Source organism: Vanessa tameamea, chromosome 19 (assembly GCF_037043105.1).
Source record: "Vanessa tameamea isolate UH-Manoa-2023 chromosome 19, ilVanTame1 primary haplotype, whole genome shotgun sequence".
In the NCBI taxonomy this organism is placed as follows: domain Eukaryota; kingdom Metazoa; phylum Arthropoda; class Insecta; order Lepidoptera; family Nymphalidae; genus Vanessa; species Vanessa tameamea.
Genome location: NC_087327.1, coordinates 7726721 through 7749431, shown reverse-complemented (window position 1 = coordinate 7749431; position 22711 = coordinate 7726721). Strand labels below are relative to the sequence as shown.

The following is a 22711-nucleotide window of genomic DNA, read 5'->3' as shown; positions in this document are numbered from 1 at the left end:
CAAAAACTGAAAATATATGAAACGTAAATGAATTCCAACAGATTTATAAATATATCCTCTATAATATTGTGTTTAATACTATTCGTGTCAATACGCTTGTACATTATCTCTTCATATTGTTTATATTTTATACAAATGTGAGATAAAACGTTTAAATTTAAATAAAACAGAAACTTTATCCATTTATTCCATGTTTTATGATCAACGATTTCTCCGAACCGATGCAAAAACAAGAGATAGGCGCCTTCCCACCTAGAATTTGAGCATAATGAATTTAAAAACTCCTGAAACAAATATTGTATTCATATGTTGGACAATTTTTTATTCATTTGCTAATAAATTTTTTCATGCCTGACTTTTTATATCGAAATTTGTCTACTTTTTCCAATTATTGTTTGTAACTTCGTAGGCAGTATGTATTTTCAATATATTTATCTACCAAAAAATTATAAAGTCTCTGTTTATAAAACTCCAAAACATAAGTTGTTTGTATAATGATTTTACAACACCCATACAAATTTGAACTGATTAATATAAACTGAGATGATGAGAATATATTTGATATTGAAATTATTCATCAATATTGAATAGGTACTAACAGTTTTATAGTACGGCGATTAAAATGTATAGACTATTTTCAGCTAAGAGCTCACTTGAATATTTTAGTTTCCTACTAAGTATGTATGAGAGTGCTAAATGTCAAAGGTGAAACTGGCTGTACTTCCACACTTTGCATTCTATAGGCTTTTGTTATCAGGACCAATCTTTCTGACACTTTATTTATTTTGAATAACAAAAGTCGCAAACGTTTACAAAAGGTAAATTGAATTCGTGAAGACTGATGAGTATGTGATTGGTAAAAGATAAATACTAATATTATAAATGCTCTTGCATGACCAAGCCACTGAACCGAATTTGAATTTAAAATTGAATTTGATATGAAGCAAGATTAAACTCCAAGGAAAAACTGACTTTTTATGCCTAACACCTAACGACCAACCCTTAAGCGAGCAAAGTCTTGGTCGACAGATTAATATTATAGAAACATCTTAAAACATTGCTCGAAGAACCGACGGCCGAAGGGGCCCACGAGTTCTCGAGTGGCGATCACGGACCGGAAGACGCAGCATGGGCATGCCCCCCAAAAGTTGATCCGACGACCTGCTGAAGGTCGCGGGAAGCCGCTGGTTGCGGGCTGCACAAGACCGGTCGTTCTAGCGATCTTTAGGGGAGGCCTATGTCCAGCAGTGGATGTCCGGCTGAGATGATGGTGATGATGATCATAAAATATATTTGACTCTGATACTCGTCTCTCACTTTTTCAAACAAAATTCAATATAATTCCGTCCCAAAAACGAATACATAACATTATATAGACGTAATAATTTTTTGTAGATACAAATTTCTACAAAGAGTTTCTTTTAATTTCATCGGAAAGCAAGGAACCCTAAAGGTTCAATTGGTTTCCTCGATAAAATAAGTCATTTCCAATAAAGTTTTAGTTTACCATACCTAAAATATAGGTATCATATAACAACCGTACAAAGCCAGAGGGGGTGAAGGTACCTATTACACCTCTCGTAAATAGCATAAGCAATGGAAAGAAGTTTAATATCAAGAAAATACCCAAGTTTCTATTCTGATATAGAAAAGTAAGAAAAGGCGGCACATTTATCTAATTGCTCGTAGGAATGTGTATGTTACGTTTTTCCAATATAACTCGTAGCGGATAATTGTATAATCGATATGGAAATCTGCTTTTCTGTTAAGCTTCGTATCTCTGTAGACTGTACGAAAATGCAATCAAAAACGATTGGAGCGATAATAATCTTAACCGAAGAACACAGACTAAGCACTTTTCATGTGCTTGATTTGTGCTCATTTTCTACGGAGAAGGGATACTTCGTGAAGAACCGAATCATATGGAGTAGCTATCAATCTTCTTCTTAAGAGAAAAGCCATTTGCGCAGCAGTGAAACATTTAAGAGTAAGTACTGTTAATATACTAGTACTTGGGCTAAGGCTTATTCTTAAATTACCATGAAAAACCTACCTATATAAGTATCTACTTATATAGGTAGGTTTTTCATGATAAAGTCTTTAAAGTTTATCTAAACTTTAAAGACTTTATCTAAATACAGAATTTGATCCAAATCGTTAGAGCCGTTTCCAAGATACATAAACTTAATTTATACACAAAAAACAATTGCTCATTTAATATTATAAGGTGATATAACACCTACGAGTATATGGCAGTAAGCGTATTTATAACTCGATAAAGTAGCTGCCAACTAAATATAGTCGACAGATCGTATGTTTGATAGTAGTTGGTTTAACATATTTTTTCATAATTAAATAATAGGGCGATACATATACCACATCCTAAGAGAATGGAATCTAGTAGTGGGCAAACTAACCCTAGGCGTAAAATTAAGAAGGCGCTAAATATAAGGCAGATTAAAATTAGTAGTAGACAACCAGCGCTAGTTAAATCATCCTATTGACAAATATTTTTCTAATCTGACATCTAAGATTTTACCAAATAGTAAAAGTACGTTTACTGCAAAATAAATTAGTCAAACATTTAAATTATATAACATATATTAATCTTGAATATTTCATCCGTTTGTTATATCAACCGTGTTAATGTACTTTAATGTTGGGGAATGAAAAATTTAGATTAATTTTTGGTAAACATTGTCATTGATGTGTATGAGTTTTTTTTACTGTCGGATGTCACCCCTAAACGGATACTGTCCGAGCGAGGCCCATTGCTAGTCTGCTAAACAACCAAACCGTACCTATCGATTTTTTTTATATTTTTTATATTCGGCTTATTTAATAAACTTATTATTATTAGACATTAATAATAAGTTTATGAAATAAGCCGAATTTAATATTTATTTCAACGATTACAATATTACTTCGAATGCCTATCTAAAACCCGACTAGGCAAAAATAGTCCAAATACTTAGTTTAGTATAGAGAATTATACAATTCTGGAAACATATATATAGATATATTCACTCACAAAGGCGCGCCAATCCACGTTAAATGAATTAAATATATAATATTATTTATATTTTCTTGCTGTCTTTACTCTTAAGCGTCTCACGCACATTAAGACATCTTGTAAGTACGAGGGTCACTTACTCATACTAATGCCCGCTATAATAATTTAACGAAACCGGTATACAGCCAAACGTTTGAAATAAATGTACTTAAATAAATTACTCGAATAAGATGATATAGTAACGGTATGAGTCGTGAACACAACCTTTACCTGCGCAGTACATTTTTAGGTCTCTTTGGAGGAATGAAGCTTAGGGGGCCAAGGCTGCACGCGATTGGTCCGTCAGTCGATGCTTATCGTCTTTCGGACTCTCACTTTTCATTCGGCTACTGTGATTTGGCAGAAAGTGTACATGCGCGAACCCCCAGTACAGCCCATCTGCGCTCACGAGCCATGCTTGATTTTTTTTCCATTTTTAAGAGAAAGTAAATTTTTTTAAAAACACTGTCTAAGTCGTACATACTATATTACTAATGTATTTGAATTAAAATACTTTATTTGTAATTATATATTTATTAACACTAATAATAGATTTTAGTCTAATGTAATATAATATCCATTTATCATTTCTGTCCCCATTTCTTGGACACATCGAAGTATTCACCGTCAGGAGAATTGTAGTTCTTAATTGGTGGCGTAGCGTATGTCCCGCTGACCGTATATGGGATAAGTTGTAAATCAGGCTGTAAAAACACAGGAAAAGTAAAAAGTAAAAATAAGTTATGAAAAATCTACATAATATTTGTAAGAAAATCTCAAGAAAAAAAATATAACATTTAGTTTCCCTGTCATAATATTTCATAACAACAAAAATAAGAGTTAAATGAATTCCTTAATTAAATTATTATACTTATTTATGTGTCTCTTTCTTGTAAAACACTTGTTGAAAATAGCCACCATAAGTCTTTCAATTTGTTTTAAGCGGATTGGTGCAGTTGTACTTGGTGATAGGGCTTTACACCTGTCTAGGTAGATACCACCCACTCATCATATATTCTACGGCCAAACAGCAATATCTGGTATTGTTGTGTTCCAGTTTAAAGGCTGAGTGAACCAGTGTAACTATAAGTACAAGGTAGATAACATTTGGTGCCTAAGGTTTGTGGCACTTTGGTGATGTACTTCTTACAGCTCCAATGTCTATAGATTAGTTACTATCAGTCGCCTGGCCTTACCATATTACAATAAATAAAATTAGCATAATGATAGCCATTCTGAATCAAAATGTCAGACAAATTGTTCATAGTATATAAATGAACTGATATTTACCATGATAGCTTCATTGTACAACTCTTCCGACTCTTCATATAGCATGTCTAGGGCACGTCGCTGTGCTGCCATGATTCTGTCTATCTGATTTACATTTGATATGTATTCTTGCTTCTTGTACCGAGTCCAATCTTTAAGCAGTAATGCACGTGCCTCTTGTTCCTCTTCTGATATATTTACAGCGGGCCTTTTTCGTTTTCTGAAATGAAATAAAAAAAAACATATGATTCTATTCTTAATATGAAATATATTTTATTACAAATTAAAATACTCACTTAAGTTTTATTTAAAAAGTGTTTTTCAAGTATATGTTACATGCATTTATTATTTTTGAATATGTAATTTCACTTTAAAAGTTAATTCAGTTAATTATTTGCAAGCACATTGGTTTATTGCAAGCACTAAAGTTATCTTTAAATACTGAGTCAACAATCATCCTATCAAATGAAAACATTGCAAATTTTCTTCATTAAAAATAACTTATACTAATTGTTTCAATGTTTAACTATTTACAAATGTATTTCAAGTGGAATGTTAAAATATTAAATATTTTTAATTTAAAAAACCTTGTGAGCAGATTTTTAAATATACAATTATATTCTTACTTCATTTCATCTAAAAGATGCAAGGGAGGCTCTATCTCCTCGATAGGCTTCAGTTGCCTCGCATTTTTCTCTAATCTGCGAATCTGTTTTTCCAATCTTTTACGTCGCCTTTCCTCACGAGCTTTAACAATGGCTGGATCCAACTTTTTCTTTTTCTTCAAAGGCTCTGCCCTGAAAATCGAAATTGGAGATTGATTTTTTTTTATGATATAGACAGGGAGACAATCAAATGTGCCACCTGATGGTGAGTGGTAACCACAATAGCAACCAATAGCAAAAGGTGGGTACCTTAGAAACTAAGATGGAATATCCCTTGTGCCTGTAGTTACACTGGCTCACTCATCCATCAAGCAGGAACATTAGTGGGTAATGTGCTTTGGCGGTAGAATATCTGATGAGTGGGTGGCACCTACACAGACAGGCTAGCACAAAGTCCTACCACCAAGTAAATATTTGAACATTTATATATGAATATGAATGAATATCAAACTTTTTAATTTATAACATGCACTTTAGATATCCTTATTCCCATACTTTCAATAGAATAGAAATTATTCGTTATATGTTATATATGTACGGTTTAATAGGTAATGAAATGAAATATTACGGTTATGTATATTTTTAGTATATACCTACTATGAATCTTCACTCAAAATGTTGTAAGGTAAAAATATATTCTTACCATAACTGATCGGTTATCTTAAATTGCACAACTGCTGAAGCAGAAATATTCCTCGTATTTATAGGGATTTTTGCTGCTGATGATATTGTTAATCTAAAAAATTAAATAACAATTAGAATAAAATTTAACTTATTTAAGGTTATTTTTCTATAAATGATTTATACCGGGAAAATTGTCTGAAAATATTTAAGTTAAACATCTTATTACTATCTTGGTAGTATAAGGTTTTCTAATCCCTTTTGGAAATAACTCCAAAAGGGTAATAAAACTTAAAATATAATTATAACTTAGTGTTCCGTCAAGACAATTTTGATTTTTGGCACTTGACAAATGACAGTTGTTATTTTAGACGTCAATGTCTTATTGACAAATAAACTCTCTATGTTCCGACTTATGCTGTATTTGTAGATTCAAGCTATTGTGTTATAATATAATAACATTCTCAGTTTAGGGACTTGCTTAAGATTCAAGTAAAATCTTTATTGGAATTTTAACAATTCATATTAAGTGAAACAGCCTGTATATTCGTTCGTTTTTTTAATTAATCAAATGTGTTATCATGAGCACATTATTAATGAACCACAATTTTTTTTTGCAACATAGCTGGCAAACGAGTTTCACCTGATGGAAAGCGACTACCACCACCCATGCAAAACCTGCGACATCTGCAACACTTGGAGGCTTACAGGTGCGTTGCCAAACTCTAAGGAATGATAAATAATATTTCAATGAATAGTATAGAAAACGTGAATCAGTAAGCTATTACGTTGTGTCTCAAAACTTTTTGGTTCTATGTGATACGACGGTATTCCTAATCTGTTGATCATATTGACAAATCGTTTATTCCCTAGCTCCAAGTCATAGAATCACTATAATAATGCGTAACGTTATAGTTTTGCCCATACGATATTTAAAGTTAAATTAAAAGAGTGTTCAATTACACAGAATAAATATTAGTACTTATTATTTAGAAAAATATCACTTTTACCATATGGTAACAAAAATGGTTAAGATTTTATATCCTGACAGTTTAAATGCAGTTGGCATCCTTAGAAGATTCTGAAACTGCTCAATGTTTTTTTATAAAAACATTAAAATTACTATAGTTAAAAAATATTGTTGTTGCAACTTATGCTGTTTTTTTAATGCGTTCATGTACACTACGTTAGTTTCGTAAAAATCCACTAGGGAAAATTATTCTCCAATGATGTAGATTTTTCAAAACGTCTTATTGTCGTTTCGTAATAGCAAATATAATACCTTTTTTAATATTCAACTGTTAATTACTAAAAAAGATGAATAATATATTTCTTTCTATAGTTCATACTTATTTGAATAATCAATACTTTATGGATGGGGAATAGATATAGACCAAATCTTTATCCCTGTTAGTCCGCCACAGTTATTGAAGCTCCTGGAAATATATTTTTATACATTAATATGCTCATATTTAAATACATCTGTTCTTCATAATTTAAAATACAGCTTTTAATAAAATATACCATGAAGGCGCGCGTCTTTGTATTACAAATTCTATACCGTTGGACGATTTAATAACATAACAATTACTTTTATATTATTCGGGACTATTTTATCCTCTCAAACTAACGTAACGTGTAACTATTTCAATAGGCTATTTGACTGGTTTTTAAAATCCATTTTATATTATTTAGTAGTATTATTTATTTCTAATTCTAGTACATATTTACTGAAAAATATCAAATTCAAAATTCCATATTTAAATAGCGCGCGAAAACGCTAGTTTGATAATATAGCGCTGCAATGGGGTCGGTGACGTCACTTGCCTGTATTATAATCTGTGGCACATATAATCCACATACAGGTGGCAAACGAGGTTAACAAGCAAGTGACGTCATCATAAACCCGACCAATCAGGAGCGTTTTGTGTCACGTGACAAACATTTAAAAAAAATGCATTTTTATTTATGGATTTTTGAATAAATTAATTATTATTTTGAACTTTCGTTAATAATAACCATTTTTAAACTCATAATATATACTGATTACAATAATTGATACTTTATTTTTCGCATTGTCAAATAGCCTATTTTTTTACTTATAATCTTAGAATTATTTCAATATTATTGTGTTTATTTATATTTTGGTACCTCTATACACATATTGTAAGTTTACCATGATATTACTAAGTGCGGTAAGTACTGTATGTACAGACATAGGTACGTAAGATTTAGAGAACGTAACTGCCGTAATTAGGGTGATGTTATTCTACTTGAAATACTTTTGTTTCTTAAAATTTGTTAAATGACAAGTTATTGTTTCGAGTAGACGCTGTGACATTGTACAGTATGTACCGAAATTGTGATTTTCTTTGTCACAGATGCTGACATGATCACATGAAGAAATAATGCAGAAGTCTCATGCTAGCAAACTATTATACGCGATCTTTTCCATTGTCTTTTTTCTAAATTTCAACGGTTGCGGTATTCGGGCGCAAGAGGGGTGGTAGAGGGGCTAGGGTGGAAGGTATGAGTATTCTCCCTATGCCCTGGTACCATTCCCATCATGCGAATTTGCTCCGTTCCTGAGATAGTGACAAAAACTAATCTTATAATTCTAAGCCTTAAAATCAACAATTACGGGATGTGCAGCACCCCGTTCGCGCCTTCGGTTTCTTAAAATACACTTTAGGAGTAAGGCCCACAAGACCATATAGAATAATAGTTAACAGAGTCAGTTTTGTGTAAATTTTATACAATCAATTGTGTAAATTTAAGTTTTCTAGCAAAATCAACAAAATAAACCACAACAAACAAAATGAGCACTCATTCGAATTACGCGAGTCAAAAAGAAACAACAAACACTTTTACGTGACATTTGACTGATTTATTTAGCGTTTTGACAAATGACAAGTTATGTATATTGAATCCTTGTCGAACTTAAACAAAATAATTACTTATCCTAGTCTTTCAGTGATATTACGATCTATTTGACATATTTCCGCGTCTACAGGTTGTGATATTTTTTCTTAATTTTCTCGAAAACCGTTTCGCACGACGCGAGTGGTATTGCTGAATTAGAGACCAAAGCTTTAACATATACAACAATTTGTTTCCCCAAAATCGTTGTAAATAATTCTGAACCCAACCCATATCAACTGCCGTATCAAATTAGATAGTTATAAATAAGTAATATAATAGTACGGTCAATTGACATTGTCAACCGCGGTATGCAAACTCGAATCTTCTTAATGTTCAAGTACAATTATCACAATTTATACGTCTACCACAAGTTAATCAAACAAAAATGATGATAACCAACACTCCAACAAAAAACCATGAAGTCAAACTAGTTATACTCTAATAGTTTGACTCCATAGTTAAAATAAGCAATTCGACATACTTACGTATAAAAAATAGAACCGGTGTCTGTGACAGCCGATTACAATTTTTTTTAGGTCTAGACACGATTCATATTATTTTTATGTGGTTCCGTATATTTAATTAACCAGATCTTTAATGTGTTATAAGAAATATATTATAATTAACTTAGTTTAGTATAGATCTGTTCAGTCATGGAGACGTGCCTTTAACCATCTTATATAATCTAATACGTATCTTTTTTGGAGTCATCTGACGCACACTAAGACATCATGTAAGCACGGGCTCACTCATACTAATGAACGCCGCTAATTTAGCATGGAAGGGCGCGCCTTCGTAAGTAACTAGATATATATTACATTGGTAATACTAAAAATAAATTAATATATATAAAATATGTTATATACGTGCGTGGATTTCTAATTTAGTTATAAAGGGGAAATCCATTTAACAACACGAAATAACATGTAATGATCGTATTTTTTTTTATTATGACTCATGCACCGCTACAAAATATAATCTGTATTCACAATAGGACGTTGTGTTCTTATAATCAAGGTATTATGTTTGTTGCTTAAAGGTTAAGTGTGAGTTAAGATGAATATCAAAGACCCGTACACACAATTAAAAAAAAAAAAATAACCACTAACTTTAACGAACAGTAATGCGATTTACTTTTATTAAATTTTATTTTTATAAATAATATAACAATCAATGTGTTTTTTTTTTCTTACATCGTGCCTATTTTATTCACAATTGCAATAAAGCGTGCGTGCGCTTACGAATGTGCTTGACAAAGAACTATCAACGAACACTAGGTGGCGCTCGAGTATCATATAATTTTATGCAAAACAAATGAAAGGAGCATTACAGTGCATGCTAAACATTATATATTATTTAATACAATGTATGATATATACCTACCCTATATTTATAGTATAGTATACTGAATACAGTAATACTGTCTCCGTCTTCTTATATTTTTGCCAGCGTTACCCTAAAAACCATCAGGATTTTCTTACATCACCTTAATCACAATGACCTACTTCATACAACATAATATATCGGAAATGTATACCATACATCTAATAAATAAAAGCTTTCATAATGTTTATGTAGTATATAAAATAAGTATAGAGTATTTACATGAATTCGTAGAAAAACCTAGCTTTCTATTATAATAGTATGATTTAAATATAAACCAGCTCCGCTTCCCGACTTCGTCCGGGTGAAATAAGAATTTTATTTACTTGCCAATCGTAGCAACACCCACCTACCCAAGCTCCTTTCAAATTCCAACAAAAAAAATAACATCAAATCCGGTCCAAACGTTTGCGAGGAGTTCAGCTACATACGCACTTGCAGACGATTTATATATATAAATATCACTTACAAAATTAAATTCACATACAAATATTGTCATATTTACTTACTATTACAATATAAAATGTACTTAATCCGATAACAGAAAAAAAACGCTATTATAACATTACTATAAAACTTTAACCCAATTTATTCAACCACTCATCTTATTTAAATAAGCTAAAATGCACAATGGCACATATCTATTCTTAAATTTGACCCATGTTTTAAACTGCCTACAACATGTATTCTATGGAAACGCCAAAGGAACTATAAAATGCAAATCTTCTCATTATAATAAACAAAACTTAACCAGTTGACTTTATCCTCGTGGTGTGTAATATTTATCTTCATAACATTCTTTGCTAAGAAACGTCAGCATTGAAATGTGCCTACAGAAAGGTTTGGTTATTGCTGAACGTAGGAGTATATTCACAATATATCGCTCGAATAAACATTTTCGTGTGTATTTATTTATTAATTATGGCGTACATTAATTCTAAAGTGAACATGAGTGATTCAAATGTGTTAAATCAAAGTGATGTGGATTTGTTTGATTTGTACGAACATTTTAAAGAAAAAGAGATTCAACAAATTGCCACTTATAAAATTGTTGCATATATATTTGGCATAATCATCTTTCTAAGCAATTTGACCGTTGTTGTATCCAGTGGACTGATTTTAAAGAAAGGTAAATCGTTTGTTTCTTAGTTTAGAATATGTACATCATTGAGCGGATCTGTACCTGCTTAAGCAATCGTAAACTTAAGTACAAACGCTATACGTGTAAGTAAATATCTGTGTACCTGTGTTATTTTCAATAATTTATATGCTGCCTAAAGTTATCGCTATGAATTACGATAGTATCAAATTATAAGAAAGAAAGTATATGATTTTACCCGTTTTGAAAATATTGTTGACTTTTTACAATTCCTTTTAAATCAATAGTGTCTAAAAACAAATCAAATCATTATACGTTATTACTAAAATGAAGTTATTACTGAAATGAAACCGTTGTTGTTCAGTAGTTCAGAGAAGAACCTAATCGATCTGCTTTGGGGGTACAAGTTCCATTAAAATACAGTGTCCGAGAAAATCACATGGCCAGCTTCCTGATAAATATCAATAAAAACATAAATTAAACCGGTGTGACCAATAAATGCAAATGCAATCACTTTGTTATGGTCAATTTGACATTAATAATATTCTTTCAACTTAAATAAATGTAATATATTATTAATAACGCTTAGGATACAAATTATCGACGCTAATAACATGTTCAAATAAACGTTCCCTTCAATATACATTAAGATGATTACTTCATGTTGTAGTTTTCTTACAAAAGTTCCGCTTGTTTACTCATCGTAGAAATACAAGGTGCTTCGAGTTTTACTTCGACTTCTTATAATAAGCTATTCTAAAATAGTTTATCAAGTGAAGCGAGCCAAGGGGGTCTTATTTTAATGATCCTAAAGAATATATATTAATTTCCGATAAAAAAAAGTTTGAAAAGAATGATATAATTTGAGAAAATATATCCGATATTGTTTTTTTTTTTTATAAATTAATTTATAATTAAAAGCTTTCTGTTTCACTTTTTTGTGCATTATTCTTGATTACGCGTCCTTGTAACTTTAACCTTAGCATATCAATAATGTTTATACGAAGTAAGAATAATTTTGCCAACACCTCGTATGCCGCAATTCCTCTATTCTCTAAGGCCATGTTGATGTTGCAATCTCTTAAAGCGTCGTTTGGAGCAATGTTGACTTTTGAAATGAAAAGTATGGTTGCAGGTTTCCATTGTACCTTCACATATTTTTATAAAGTATTTTCTTTTGCAGGGCTACAACCAAAGAGCACGTACATGTTGCTCGGCAATGTCTCCCTTGCAGATGCTATCACCGGTTTATCCATTATATTTGGAGTCAGCATGGAAAATTTAATTAATTCCAGTCCTATGTGTATATTTCAAATCGGTAAAATATTTATTAAAATATAACAACTGATTGTTAAAGCATCTAATAATTAACTTTAAAAATAACATCGTAACCATTTGGTATTAGTAAACTACTGACGTTAAAAAATAAAAAAAATAGACATTGGCGATATCTTCTTGACCGGCTTTGATCACGTTTCTACGCAAACACAAGAACACTTCCTATTACCGCACACTCATAATCCAATGAAACGGTATCCCAACAATACCACAATGGACATGGAAATGGACCACCTGATGGCAAGTGGTCACCAACGCACATAGACATTAGCGCTGTAAGAATATTAACCAATTCTTACATTGCCAATGCGCCCCCAACATTGAAAAATAAAATGAAATGTCCCTGTGCCTGCGGTTCGATTGGCCGATCACCCTTCAAACCGAAACAGAACAATACAAAGTATTGCTGTAATATGTGAAGGGTAGATGGTACCTACCCAGACAGGCATGCACAAAGCCCTTCCACCATACTTGGTGAATAGACATACTTTCTTTTTAAATAAACAGCAAATACAATTTGGACAACTTTATGGCACCTTTATTTGTCTAATTCCGACTACTTAATTTAAGAAAATATATTAAAGTTATTCTTTATTTAAGGTATGCTTGTTTGTCCGGCAATGGTGTCGTTATTTAGCGTCGGCCTTATAGCTGTCGACCGATATATTTACATCCTCCATGGGCTTTACTATCAAAGGTGGTTCAGTACCACGAAAGTAAGAATCGGCATCCTTGGCTTTTGGTTGATTGGTGAGTAAATATAAACTGTTTTAATGCGGCTACAAATACTATAAAAAGTCCAATCTTTATAATGCACATAACGATCAATATATATTTACTTTACAACAATTATCTTTGTATAAAGCCTTCAAGAGTGAGACGAGCGTTTAATTTGTTTATTTAAACAATTACATGTGTTATTCATAATAATTATTCGTTTAATAAAATCAAACAATAAATCTATATAAACTATAAATACGTATTTATATTAAGACAACTTGCCCTTATACTATTAGTAACAATTTGTCAATATAGTCCCTTCTATAGTCTAGAAAGACTTCGTTCTATATCAGCAATAATGTACAGGATATATTTCATCAAGTCACTATTTTTTTATTATTATATGTATACATAATTAAGTCATGTATTTAATTTTGTCATTTTATAATTATTTTAACATTATCATATTGAACAATTAACGTAACAAACAATATTTAAGGAATAACTTTTCACAGGCATCACGCTGGGATTTTTACCTGCCATCGGCTTTGTCAACACCGAACTAAAACATTCTCGATGCTACTACGTCGCTTTATTTCCGAGTGCGATAATTCTCCTCAATTCTCTTCTTAGTATAGTTCCCATCATACTTGTAGCCGTCCTCTACAGCATTATCTTGGTGAAAGCTTTAAAAAACGTAAAAGAAATTAATGCAACTGTTAAAAGTGTTAACTCAAGCAAAAGCAAAATACCTGAAATGAGAATTAATAGAGGGAACTTTAATTTAAAAAAATCTGCTCAATCGGTCAAACTACCTCAAACGACCAAAAAAATGGAAATTACAAGAAGCGCATCATTCAACGGAAGTATAAATCGTAATCTTAAGCATAATCCAAATAAACTCAACTATAAATCCAAAAGCAATGACGATCTTAATGATAATAAAATAACGCAAAACAATCGTGTAGCATTTGTAATGGACAGTGATAGTCTAAAAAATTACGAATCTGATTTTAGTATACAGTCTATTCATTCTAGTTACACAGAACAAAGCAATGCTACGGACAGAAAAGAATCACGCGTAATAGATATGAGAAATCTCGAAAATGGACAGAAGGGGAAAAAAAATAAAGTGAGAGAGCCAAATAAATGGCGTGCCATAGTTATTGTGATGTTAACTTCAGGAAGTTTCATTGTTACTTGGATGCCATTTTTCATAACAGTAATATTTTTTGTTTTCTGTCAAGAGAAACAAAGGAATCCGAAGTGTCTGCATCTAAGAATGTTGCTCGGTGGACCCCTAGCAACATTAGCATTTCTTAACAGTATTTTAAATCCTTTGATATACGCTTGGTGGCATAAAGGCTTTCAAAGGTCGATAAGAACATATTTTCGAATACATCTCCGACATTTTTTTCGGAAAGACGTTTTAAGATAGTTTACTTGCGTATATCAAGGTTAGTTAGCTCTCTATTGTAAAATATAGTATTATATTAATTGGCTTTATTAATTTAACACTTAATATAAAATAAATGAGTATTTTTAATATAAATTTGAGTTATTTTAAAACAACGTAATGCAATTTACTTTCTTGGCGTTTATAAAAGGACGATGGTCGAAAGCAAAATTGGTTCCTTTATTGCTTAAGATACCATATCAATGAAAATCCTTATAATATCGATAACGTTCAATAGCCTATATAAAATTTTATTAATCTAAATGATAACTATGACCATAATGATACTACATTTTCTAGGTCTGAGATAATTGTATAAATTTAGTAATTTATTTCAATATCTATAAATCCATAATTATATTAGTAATAAATTATCAAAGTAAGTAATAGTATTATATAACAGTAAATATAATTATAGTATTAGTCATTATAGTAACCTAGTCGAATACGATTAAATTATTATAAATTAAACTAGATTTATTATATTATTTGAATATTCCCAAGTTAAAAGTTTATGAGAGGTAAAACTAAAAAATTGGCTATCGTTAGGTTTTTTGAAATTAATTTTAATGTTCTACCATTTTTATAGATGCTGAAAAAAACCGAAACTATAATTAAGTACAAGAAACTGAAATATCAGAAAGATATATGAGACATTTATTGTAATAATTATCTATCTATCTATCTATGTATATAAATAAATATAATTTTATATTATTTATTATTTAGTTTTACTTAATACAATAAACTTAATAAATGAAAAGGATTATTCTAAAAATTTTACTTTAAAAAAAATTTTATACCCATATAGGTAGGTACATACGTATAGAGATGTGTGCGTATATACGTATATAATGTTTCTCATTTATGTCATACATACATAGATTTTTATAAATCTATGTAAGTATTTTTATTTTATAACGTTTATTTGTATAAACAAATAAACGTTATAAAATAAAAATACTTATTAAATATATAATATTAATTTCAAGAGTAAGATACAAAGTGAGCTCTTAATCATTATAGGTTCCACTACTGATTTTATTTAACGAATCGTAATTAATGTAATAAATATATATTTTTTAAATACGAATCAACCTTTATCATTATTACCTTGTAAATATTTGTATTCCGTAATATTTCAACAAACAAACATTAAAAGACCTATTCAATTAAACAATAAATAACCAATAACTCAAATAATTGATAGGATCACGTTGATAATATTGAATATATTCAAAGTAGAATCTATAGGGTATCTATGCACAATTAAGATTAAGATAACTTCGATAACATCGGAAATGGATTATCATTAAAGGTGGCTAAAAGCGAATCGCATGAAATAATAGCTTAGTTTGAAAGATGGCGCCTTTGATCGCTTATCTGCTCTTGCTAGCAGGCGCAGTTCACGCCCGCCATGATAATTATGAAGGGTAAGAATACATAGTTATATTATTTAGTTTATTTTTATAAATTGTAAATGAGAACTGAAAAAATATAATTAATAATAATATTCGATACCAATTTTTTTCTAATAAAATTTCTTTGTACGTATTATTCTCTAAAGCCACCTGCTGTACCGTATATGGGGACCATCACACCAAATTAGCTCGTTGGAAGCTAGTATAGACATTTTATCTGCAAAACCTGCTGCCATATCTTCTTCGAGACAATTGGAAGCCTTGATCAGACTTTCTCCACAAGAAAAAGAACAATGGCTGCCTTACTTCGAGAAGAACGATATGGGCTACAAATTGGTCTCGGACAACTTAGCAAAGTGAGTAACAGACTTATAAATCATCATTTGTACATAAACCTACAGTTTTCTTATTCTGTACAAAATATAACTTTTCTAGCATTCTCCGTGCTGAAGAATCGCAAATCAACAGAGCTAGAGAAACTGCTAATACCAACAGTACTATTACTTGGGATGCCTATTACAACTCAGAACAGGTATGGTTTATGAGTATTCTAGCCAAAAGTTTGCCTTCATATCTCTCTTATTTTACTTTCGTAAAACATCATCCTATTCTATTCGTACATATATCCTACTATACCTTAAATAATTATGAATTCAATACTAATAACAACTTAAATCCAAATTTCAGATATTTAAATACATTGACGAAGTCGGCGAAAAGTACCCTAATCTTGTAACAGTCATTAATGCTGGTCTCAGTTATGAAGGTCGTCAAATTAAGTACGTAAGGATTTCCACGACCCGCTTCGAAAACACCCGCAAACCCGTGATAGTAATCGACGCAGCGGTTCATGCCAGAGAATGGGTTACCTCACCAGTGGCCCTGTACCTAATTGAACAACTTGTAACTGGCGCAGATAAGGAACTCTTAGAAAAAATCGACTGGATCATTATTCCCATGGCCAACCCTGACGGTTACGAATACTCCATTAACGAGGTAAAATGGATAGATGATAGCCTTCAAAGATTATAGCTGATAGCTCATTAAATACGTGACTTACTACTTGCTTATTTAAACAAACAACATCTATATAAACAATGTTGAAATAAACAGAAAAATCATCAATATTATTTAGTTATTGCGATATGAGATGCCAGTCTTTTTCGTCTATTTTAAAACCTGTCATAATTTTAATTATTTTCAGTTTTATTCAAGCTCGGTTGCTATATAGTATATATTCAAAAATACTAAAGGATAATAATTCACGCCTTAATTTTTTTTATTGAAACAGCAGTATTTGTCATTTTTATACATTTACATGAACTATGATTTTAGCCTCTTAACCAAAGTTCAAGCCGATAACTTCTGAATTACATATCGTAGACAACGCTACTATTCGTAAACCTTATTTTACATAGCTAGGCATACCGAAGACCTATGGATCTGATTAAGTTTATACTATTTCATTTTACTTATACTTCGAATAGAAATCGTGATTTACATTATCGAGGGATAACAATTATATTTTTTCTTATAGGACCGTCTTTGGCGTAAAACTCGGTCTAAGTCGCATGAGGGCGCCGATGAATGCCCTGGTGTTGATGGCAATCGTAACTTTGACTTCCACTTTGGCTCGAGACCTGCTTCTGCTGATCCTTGCTCTATTATCTATGAAGGACCATCAGCTTTTTCTGAACCTGAAATCCGTGTGATTAGAGATGCTGTGATGTCAAATTTACCTCGTACTGCCCTATACATCTCCCTACACAGTTACGGAAACATGTTCTTATACGCATGGGGACACAATGGTTCGTAATACATAAACATATTTGTATGAACAAAAAATAATATTTCAATATAAACTTCTCTAAAAATTCTAGGGAAAGGGTTTTTGTTGTGAAATACTTCTTTAATACAATTTTGAATATTATTAATTATACTTATTATCATAAGATTGAACAGTAATTTAAGTATAGCATAAGCTTCAATTAATGAGTCTCGTAACATATTTTTTATTTAATATTTAATACACAGGCACCCTCCCATCTAATGGACTGGCTCTTCACCTCGCTGGCATCAGAATGGCGACTGCTATTGACAAAGTCAAACTAGACAAAGCAACTCCTTACATAGTAGGTAACGCTGCCCAAGTGCTATATTTCACTAGTGGCACCTCTCGAGATTGGACCCGCTCCGTTGGTATTCCCCTCACCTACACCATGGAACTGCCTGGCTACGAATACGAATTCATTGTACCACCAACCTACATAAAACAGATTATCACCGAATCTTGGGCGGGTATCGCAGAAGGTGGCCACTATGTTCTTAATATGTATAATTAAATTGTTACATTGGTACAATAAATAACTTTTTAAGAATTTTGTTAATTAATATGTTTTATTATAGATAGGTAGATAAAGTTAAAACAATCAAGTATTTATATAATATTGACATGTATGACATTGGTATGATTTATAATTTGTTTGCCCGTATTTTTCTCTTCCATTCATCTTTATTTTCTATAAGTAATAGAACTATATAGTCATAGAAAGTAACTTGAGTAATTACTTCTTCTTCGGTTACTTTTAAACCAATTATATGTCATCTCTTTACGGCAAATTTCATTCCTCTTCTTCATCAACAATAATACGTACCACTCTTGTTTTAATTTGACATTAATTCCACCACAAAACATATACTTAACCATCCTGTTCTATTTCCTGATATTAGCATTATTATTTATATTTTTAAATTCATCTTTACAATTGCATGTTATTTGCTTTTATCCTAATTTTTCTTATATGTGTTAAATTTTCCTTGAGTATTTCAAGTTCAAAAATGCAAGATTTTAATTTACATATAATTTTCACAAATGTTTAAATTTTATTTGAACGCAAATGCATATCACGAAGACAAAAAAAATTTTAGCCCTATACACACTCAAAGTAACACCCAAGACCTTAAATTAAATACGCTGCACTTGGCTTGTATGAAGGTTTTGACTCCGCAGTACAAATAATTTTGATATATACGAATAAAGTATATTAAAGTGAAATAAATACGAAAATGTTCTACCATAAAAAAAAAATTATGCTAATGATTAATGATATGTCTAAAAGTTACACATTCTCGTTTAGAACTTATAAAATGATGATTTTATTTATGTATGATGTAAATTTATAAATACCGCGCTTCTAAATAGCAAATATTATCAAATAGTACGTTCATAGTTGTTGTCAGTTTTTATTTGACAACATTAATAATATTATTATTGTTAATACTCTACAGCTCTACAGCACAGTACTACAGTACATATTTACCATTATGAAGTTATTATTGTACTTAAATATTCACATACAAGAGAACTTTACATTGTTACATAAACTTAGGTTGACAATAGGTGATTGTCACTACAATGAACTTCCTGTAGTTCAACGAAAACAAATTCATAGTTAATTGGCACAACTTCATCTATTCCATACACTGTGTAGTCTTAAAAATATCTTTATAAACAGTTTTTTTTTAAATAATGGAAGTCTATCGATTAATAATAAAGTATTTCATTGTATCCACTACTTTATTTCAATGTTCAGTAACAGTCAAATTTGTGCGTACAATCGAAGCTATAGGATTACCCTACTATAAAATTTCATTAAAACTGGGCACTTGCCAAGGTAGGTTATTATCATTTATTTATTTATTTATTGTTAAATCATCATAACATAAGGGCCATTCGTTTATTACGTAAGACGATTTAGGGGGGGAGGAGAGTCGATCATGTCTTTTGTTTTCTTACAAGGGGGTGGGAAGGAGTTTAAATAGTTCTTACGTAAAATCAAAAAATGCGCAAAGTTAAAATTATTTGAAAAAGGTTGTCGAAAAAATTGTCGAGGTTCGCTCGGACTCTTATAGGTATAAAATGACATTTCCATTTCTATGGCAACGGGCGGGCCAAAAAATAAAGATTATTAGTACCTTTGAAATTACGAATAAAAATTTCAAAAAATTGATTCTTTGAAACATAAACAGTAAAATAAACCAAACGTGTATTCATTTTTTTCTCTAGATTCTTACGTTATAAATATTAAACGGGGGGGAGAGTGTCAGCCTATTATTATTTTTTCTTATAATATATAGGGCGTCAAAAACAAGCGAAAATAGTCTTACGTAATAAATGAATGGCTCCATAAAACAAAACTAAAATAGTATAAAACAAAGTCGCTTAACGCTGTCTGTCCCTATGTATGCTTAGATCTTTAAAATTGCACAACGGATTTTGATGCGGTTTTTTTAATAGATAGATTGATTCAAAAGAACTTTTATATATATAATACATGCATAGTAGAGAGACACTGATAATTTTAGAGGTTTCTGAAGTGATGTCGTAAATAAACACATTTTTTTGTGCTTACATTGCAAAAGCTGGCGAAACCCTACTAGATAGATCAATATAATGTACTACAGTATTGTACACCTTATAAAGGTCTTCAAAAAAGTTCGCGATGGTATATGTCTATCTCTTAGGGATAATCCACAATAACCATTTTTTATACTTTAGTTTTTACGAGAAATAATGGCTTATTTTCGAAGCGATTTTAATCAATACAGCATTAATCCTTATCCAATTAAGTACCTTTAAAACATTGTACTTTTAATATGGCATATAATTTAAATGAATATTTTTGAAGATATTAAATATTTAAAAGGCAGGGACATAGCGGTTTGTATTGTCTAATGACTGAAAAACTGGGAATATTGTATATAAAGACATTCTATAGTATATTTAGTACCAGCATTGCACCCGGGCGAAGCCGGGGCGGATCGCTAGTGAAAAATAAAATAAAATGACAGCCAGTAAATGTTCCAGTACTGGGCTGAGGCCTTTTCTACTTTATAAATCGATATTTTTGATACCTCCATAAAAAAATATTGTTAAGTGATTGTTTATCATTAGACTATAAACTACTTACTCAATAATCTACATTTATTAAATAATTTATATTGTATCTTCATTGACAACTATTTGTAAACAGCGAATTGATAGATTATGATAATATTGATTCGGAAACGTGTCAGTTCGTGATTGTGAATAGTTAATAGTTTGTTAATATTTATATTGCCGATCGTTAGTCTCTCTCGGCTTGACTGATTAGACTTTTATTTTATTTTGTACACTTTTATGCAGGATTGGTTTTTAAATTTAAAAAAAAACATATGCAAATCGTCACTTCGGATTACATTTAATAAAAACAGGAGATTATGCATTTGTTGTGTGTCAACTATTCAGTCGTTAATCTACGCCGATAACGATAATTGTAATCTATAAATTAAATTATAGTAGCACATTGTAAATTTAAAGAAAAAATTAACCACTAATGGTTAAAAACAATGTTGTCTATGGGATTTAATTTATAGAAAAAAGCAAATAAGTTTTTTGTTGGTTTTTCTAGATAGAATATAAATACTGAAACAGTGGTAGAGCCTTACATTTAAATCCTTTAATGTTATTTAAAAATCCTTATACCAGCCTATTTAGATACAGAATATTTTTCAATTAAATTAAAATATTTAGAAAGCTTCGAAAATATAATGCAGTTCGCGGAGATAAAATGGGCAAAATGGAATTAAAAAAAAAAAAAACTTATAAAACGAATCCAACTCTTGGCTCATCAGTGTCCATGCTATTCATTTCCTTCATCATCATTTACAGAGTGCATATTGTTCTAGAAAGTATCCTCTTCTCCGAAAACAAGGCGTGGCCAACCGCTCGCATGAACAGAATTATGGATATATATTACAAAAGTGAAATTAGTGAGTTGATAAAAAATCATTTAATCACCTAAGCATTCATTAATATATAAATCTAAAATCTTAAAAACGTAATTGCTGGTTTATTACTTGGCCGGCAACGCACCTGCATGCCCCTCCGGTGTTCCAGATGTCTTGGGCGATGGTAGTCACTTTCCATTTGCCAACTATCACATAAAAAAAAACTTGTGAATAAAATGACTGACTTTTTAACATTATTGACAGTACAATTCCAATTATATATTAGAAGTCGAAAAGTTTTGGAATTCAACGAAAAATTTCGAAATTCGAATTACAGTTTAATGAACAGCTTGGAATTTTAAAATTAGCAATTTTTTATGTGAAACAACACACTGTAAACTCATTTAAAAATAGAACTTATTAATAGATAGAACAATTTTAAAAGGTTACTTTACTTTTCAGGTGAATTTACAGTATCCAGCGTGGAAATAAAATTAGTAATTAATGATACGGACTGTATAGGATCTTCCAATTCCGGTGTTGGTTATTCAGAATTTTCAGCTACAATATTTTTAGCAACTAATATGGCTGTTTTATTTTACAGTTTAACAATATACACATGTAATCATAATAACAAAATAATTTCTAATGAGGAAGGCTTCGTACCTAATTAACTTTTTTATACTAAGCTAAGAGAGTCAGAACCATTAAATATTTTATAGACAACGCTATTAAATAACTTCATAAATAAATAAAAACATATGACTATGTTATTCGTATAAATATAAATAGAGCACTTTTCAATAAATTTTGTACTAAGCTTTTATTAAAGATAAAAATATTCTGCTACTAGAAATTTACATACCATACAGCATAATTATACAGGTTATTCGTTATACTTCGTTTTATTATATATTAAAATTAAGTTTCTGTCACAAAAGTACATTTTTCTGTTTTTTTTTATTATTTATGTTAATAAAATGGATTAACAAAAAT

General features: G+C 30.7%; 4 protein-coding genes across 4 annotated transcripts; 3 read left to right on the top strand and 1 right to left on the bottom strand.

The window, feature by feature from the left end:
* Window positions 1-3566: 3566 nt before the first annotated feature.
* LOC113399460 (large ribosomal subunit protein mL40) lies at window positions 3567-5952 on the bottom strand. The gene is made up of 5 exons (XM_026638604.2): window positions 5794-5952; window positions 5630-5722; window positions 4948-5118; window positions 4343-4541; window positions 3567-3756 (listed from the first exon to the last, which is right to left on the bottom strand). The coding sequence occupies exons 1-5, from the start codon at window positions 5826-5828 to the stop codon at window positions 3637-3639; spliced, it is 618 nt and encodes a 205-aa protein (XP_026494389.2). The 5' UTR covers window positions 5829-5952; the 3' UTR covers window positions 3567-3636.
* Window positions 5953-10693: 4741 nt separating this feature from the next.
* LOC113399434 (glucose-dependent insulinotropic receptor-like) lies at window positions 10694-14802 on the top strand. The gene is made up of 4 exons (XM_026638576.2): window positions 10694-11041; window positions 12195-12329; window positions 12950-13099; window positions 13585-14802. The coding sequence occupies exons 1-4, from the start codon at window positions 10834-10836 to the stop codon at window positions 14505-14507; spliced, it is 1416 nt and encodes a 471-aa protein (XP_026494361.2). The 5' UTR covers window positions 10694-10833; the 3' UTR covers window positions 14508-14802.
* Window positions 14803-15858: 1056 nt separating this feature from the next.
* Window positions 15859-18328, top strand: LOC113399438 (carboxypeptidase B-like). The gene is made up of 6 exons (XM_026638581.2): window positions 15859-15958; window positions 16093-16302; window positions 16382-16478; window positions 16634-16942; window positions 17484-17754; window positions 17981-18328. Exons 1-6 carry the CDS (start codon window positions 15888-15890, stop codon window positions 18286-18288), a joined length of 1266 nt encoding a protein of 421 aa, XP_026494366.2. The 5' UTR covers window positions 15859-15887; the 3' UTR covers window positions 18289-18328.
* Window positions 18329-19345: 1017 nt separating this feature from the next.
* Window positions 19346-22427, top strand: LOC113399294 (uncharacterized). The gene is made up of 3 exons (XM_026638388.2): window positions 19346-19620; window positions 21674-21757; window positions 22178-22427. The coding sequence occupies exons 1-3, from the start codon at window positions 19476-19478 to the stop codon at window positions 22387-22389; spliced, it is 441 nt and encodes a 146-aa protein (XP_026494173.2). The 5' UTR covers window positions 19346-19475; the 3' UTR covers window positions 22390-22427.
* The last annotated feature ends 284 nt before the right edge of the window (window positions 22428-22711 follow it).

Coding starts and splice junctions, on each gene's coding strand:
- LOC113399294 (XM_026638388.2), top strand. CDS start 19,476: ATGGAAGTCTATCGATTAATAATAAAGTATTTCATTGTATCCACTACT. Junction 19,621..21,673: donor AAAACTGGGCACTTGCCAAG/GTAGGTTATTAT, acceptor ATATTGTTCTAG/AAAGTATCCTCTTCTCCGAA. Junction 21,758..22,177: donor ATATTACAAAAGTGAAATTA/GTGAGTTGATAA, acceptor TTTACTTTTCAG/GTGAATTTACAGTATCCAGC.
- LOC113399434 (XM_026638576.2), top strand. CDS start 10,834: ATGGCGTACATTAATTCTAAAGTGAACATGAGTGATTCAAATGTGTTA. Junction 12,330..12,949: donor TATGTGTATATTTCAAATCG/GTAAAATATTTA, acceptor TCTTTATTTAAG/GTATGCTTGTTTGTCCGGCA. Junction 13,100..13,584: donor CCTTGGCTTTTGGTTGATTG/GTGAGTAAATAT, acceptor AACTTTTCACAG/GCATCACGCTGGGATTTTTA.
- LOC113399438 (XM_026638581.2), top strand. CDS start 15,888: ATGGCGCCTTTGATCGCTTATCTGCTCTTGCTAGCAGGCGCAGTTCAC. Junction 16,479..16,633: donor CCTATTACAACTCAGAACAG/GTATGGTTTATG, acceptor TCCAAATTTCAG/ATATTTAAATACATTGACGA. Junction 16,943..17,483: donor ACGAATACTCCATTAACGAG/GTAAAATGGATA, acceptor TTTTTCTTATAG/GACCGTCTTTGGCGTAAAAC.
- LOC113399460 (XM_026638604.2), bottom strand. CDS start 5,828: ATGTTTAACTTAAATATTTTCAGACAATTTTCCCG. Junction 5,119..5,629: donor AAGATAACCGATCAGTTATG/GTAAGAATATAT, acceptor TTCGATTTTCAG/GGCAGAGCCTTTGAAGAAAA. Junction 3,757..4,342: donor TGTACAATGAAGCTATCATG/GTAAATATCAGT, acceptor GTGTTTTTACAG/CCTGATTTACAACTTATCCC.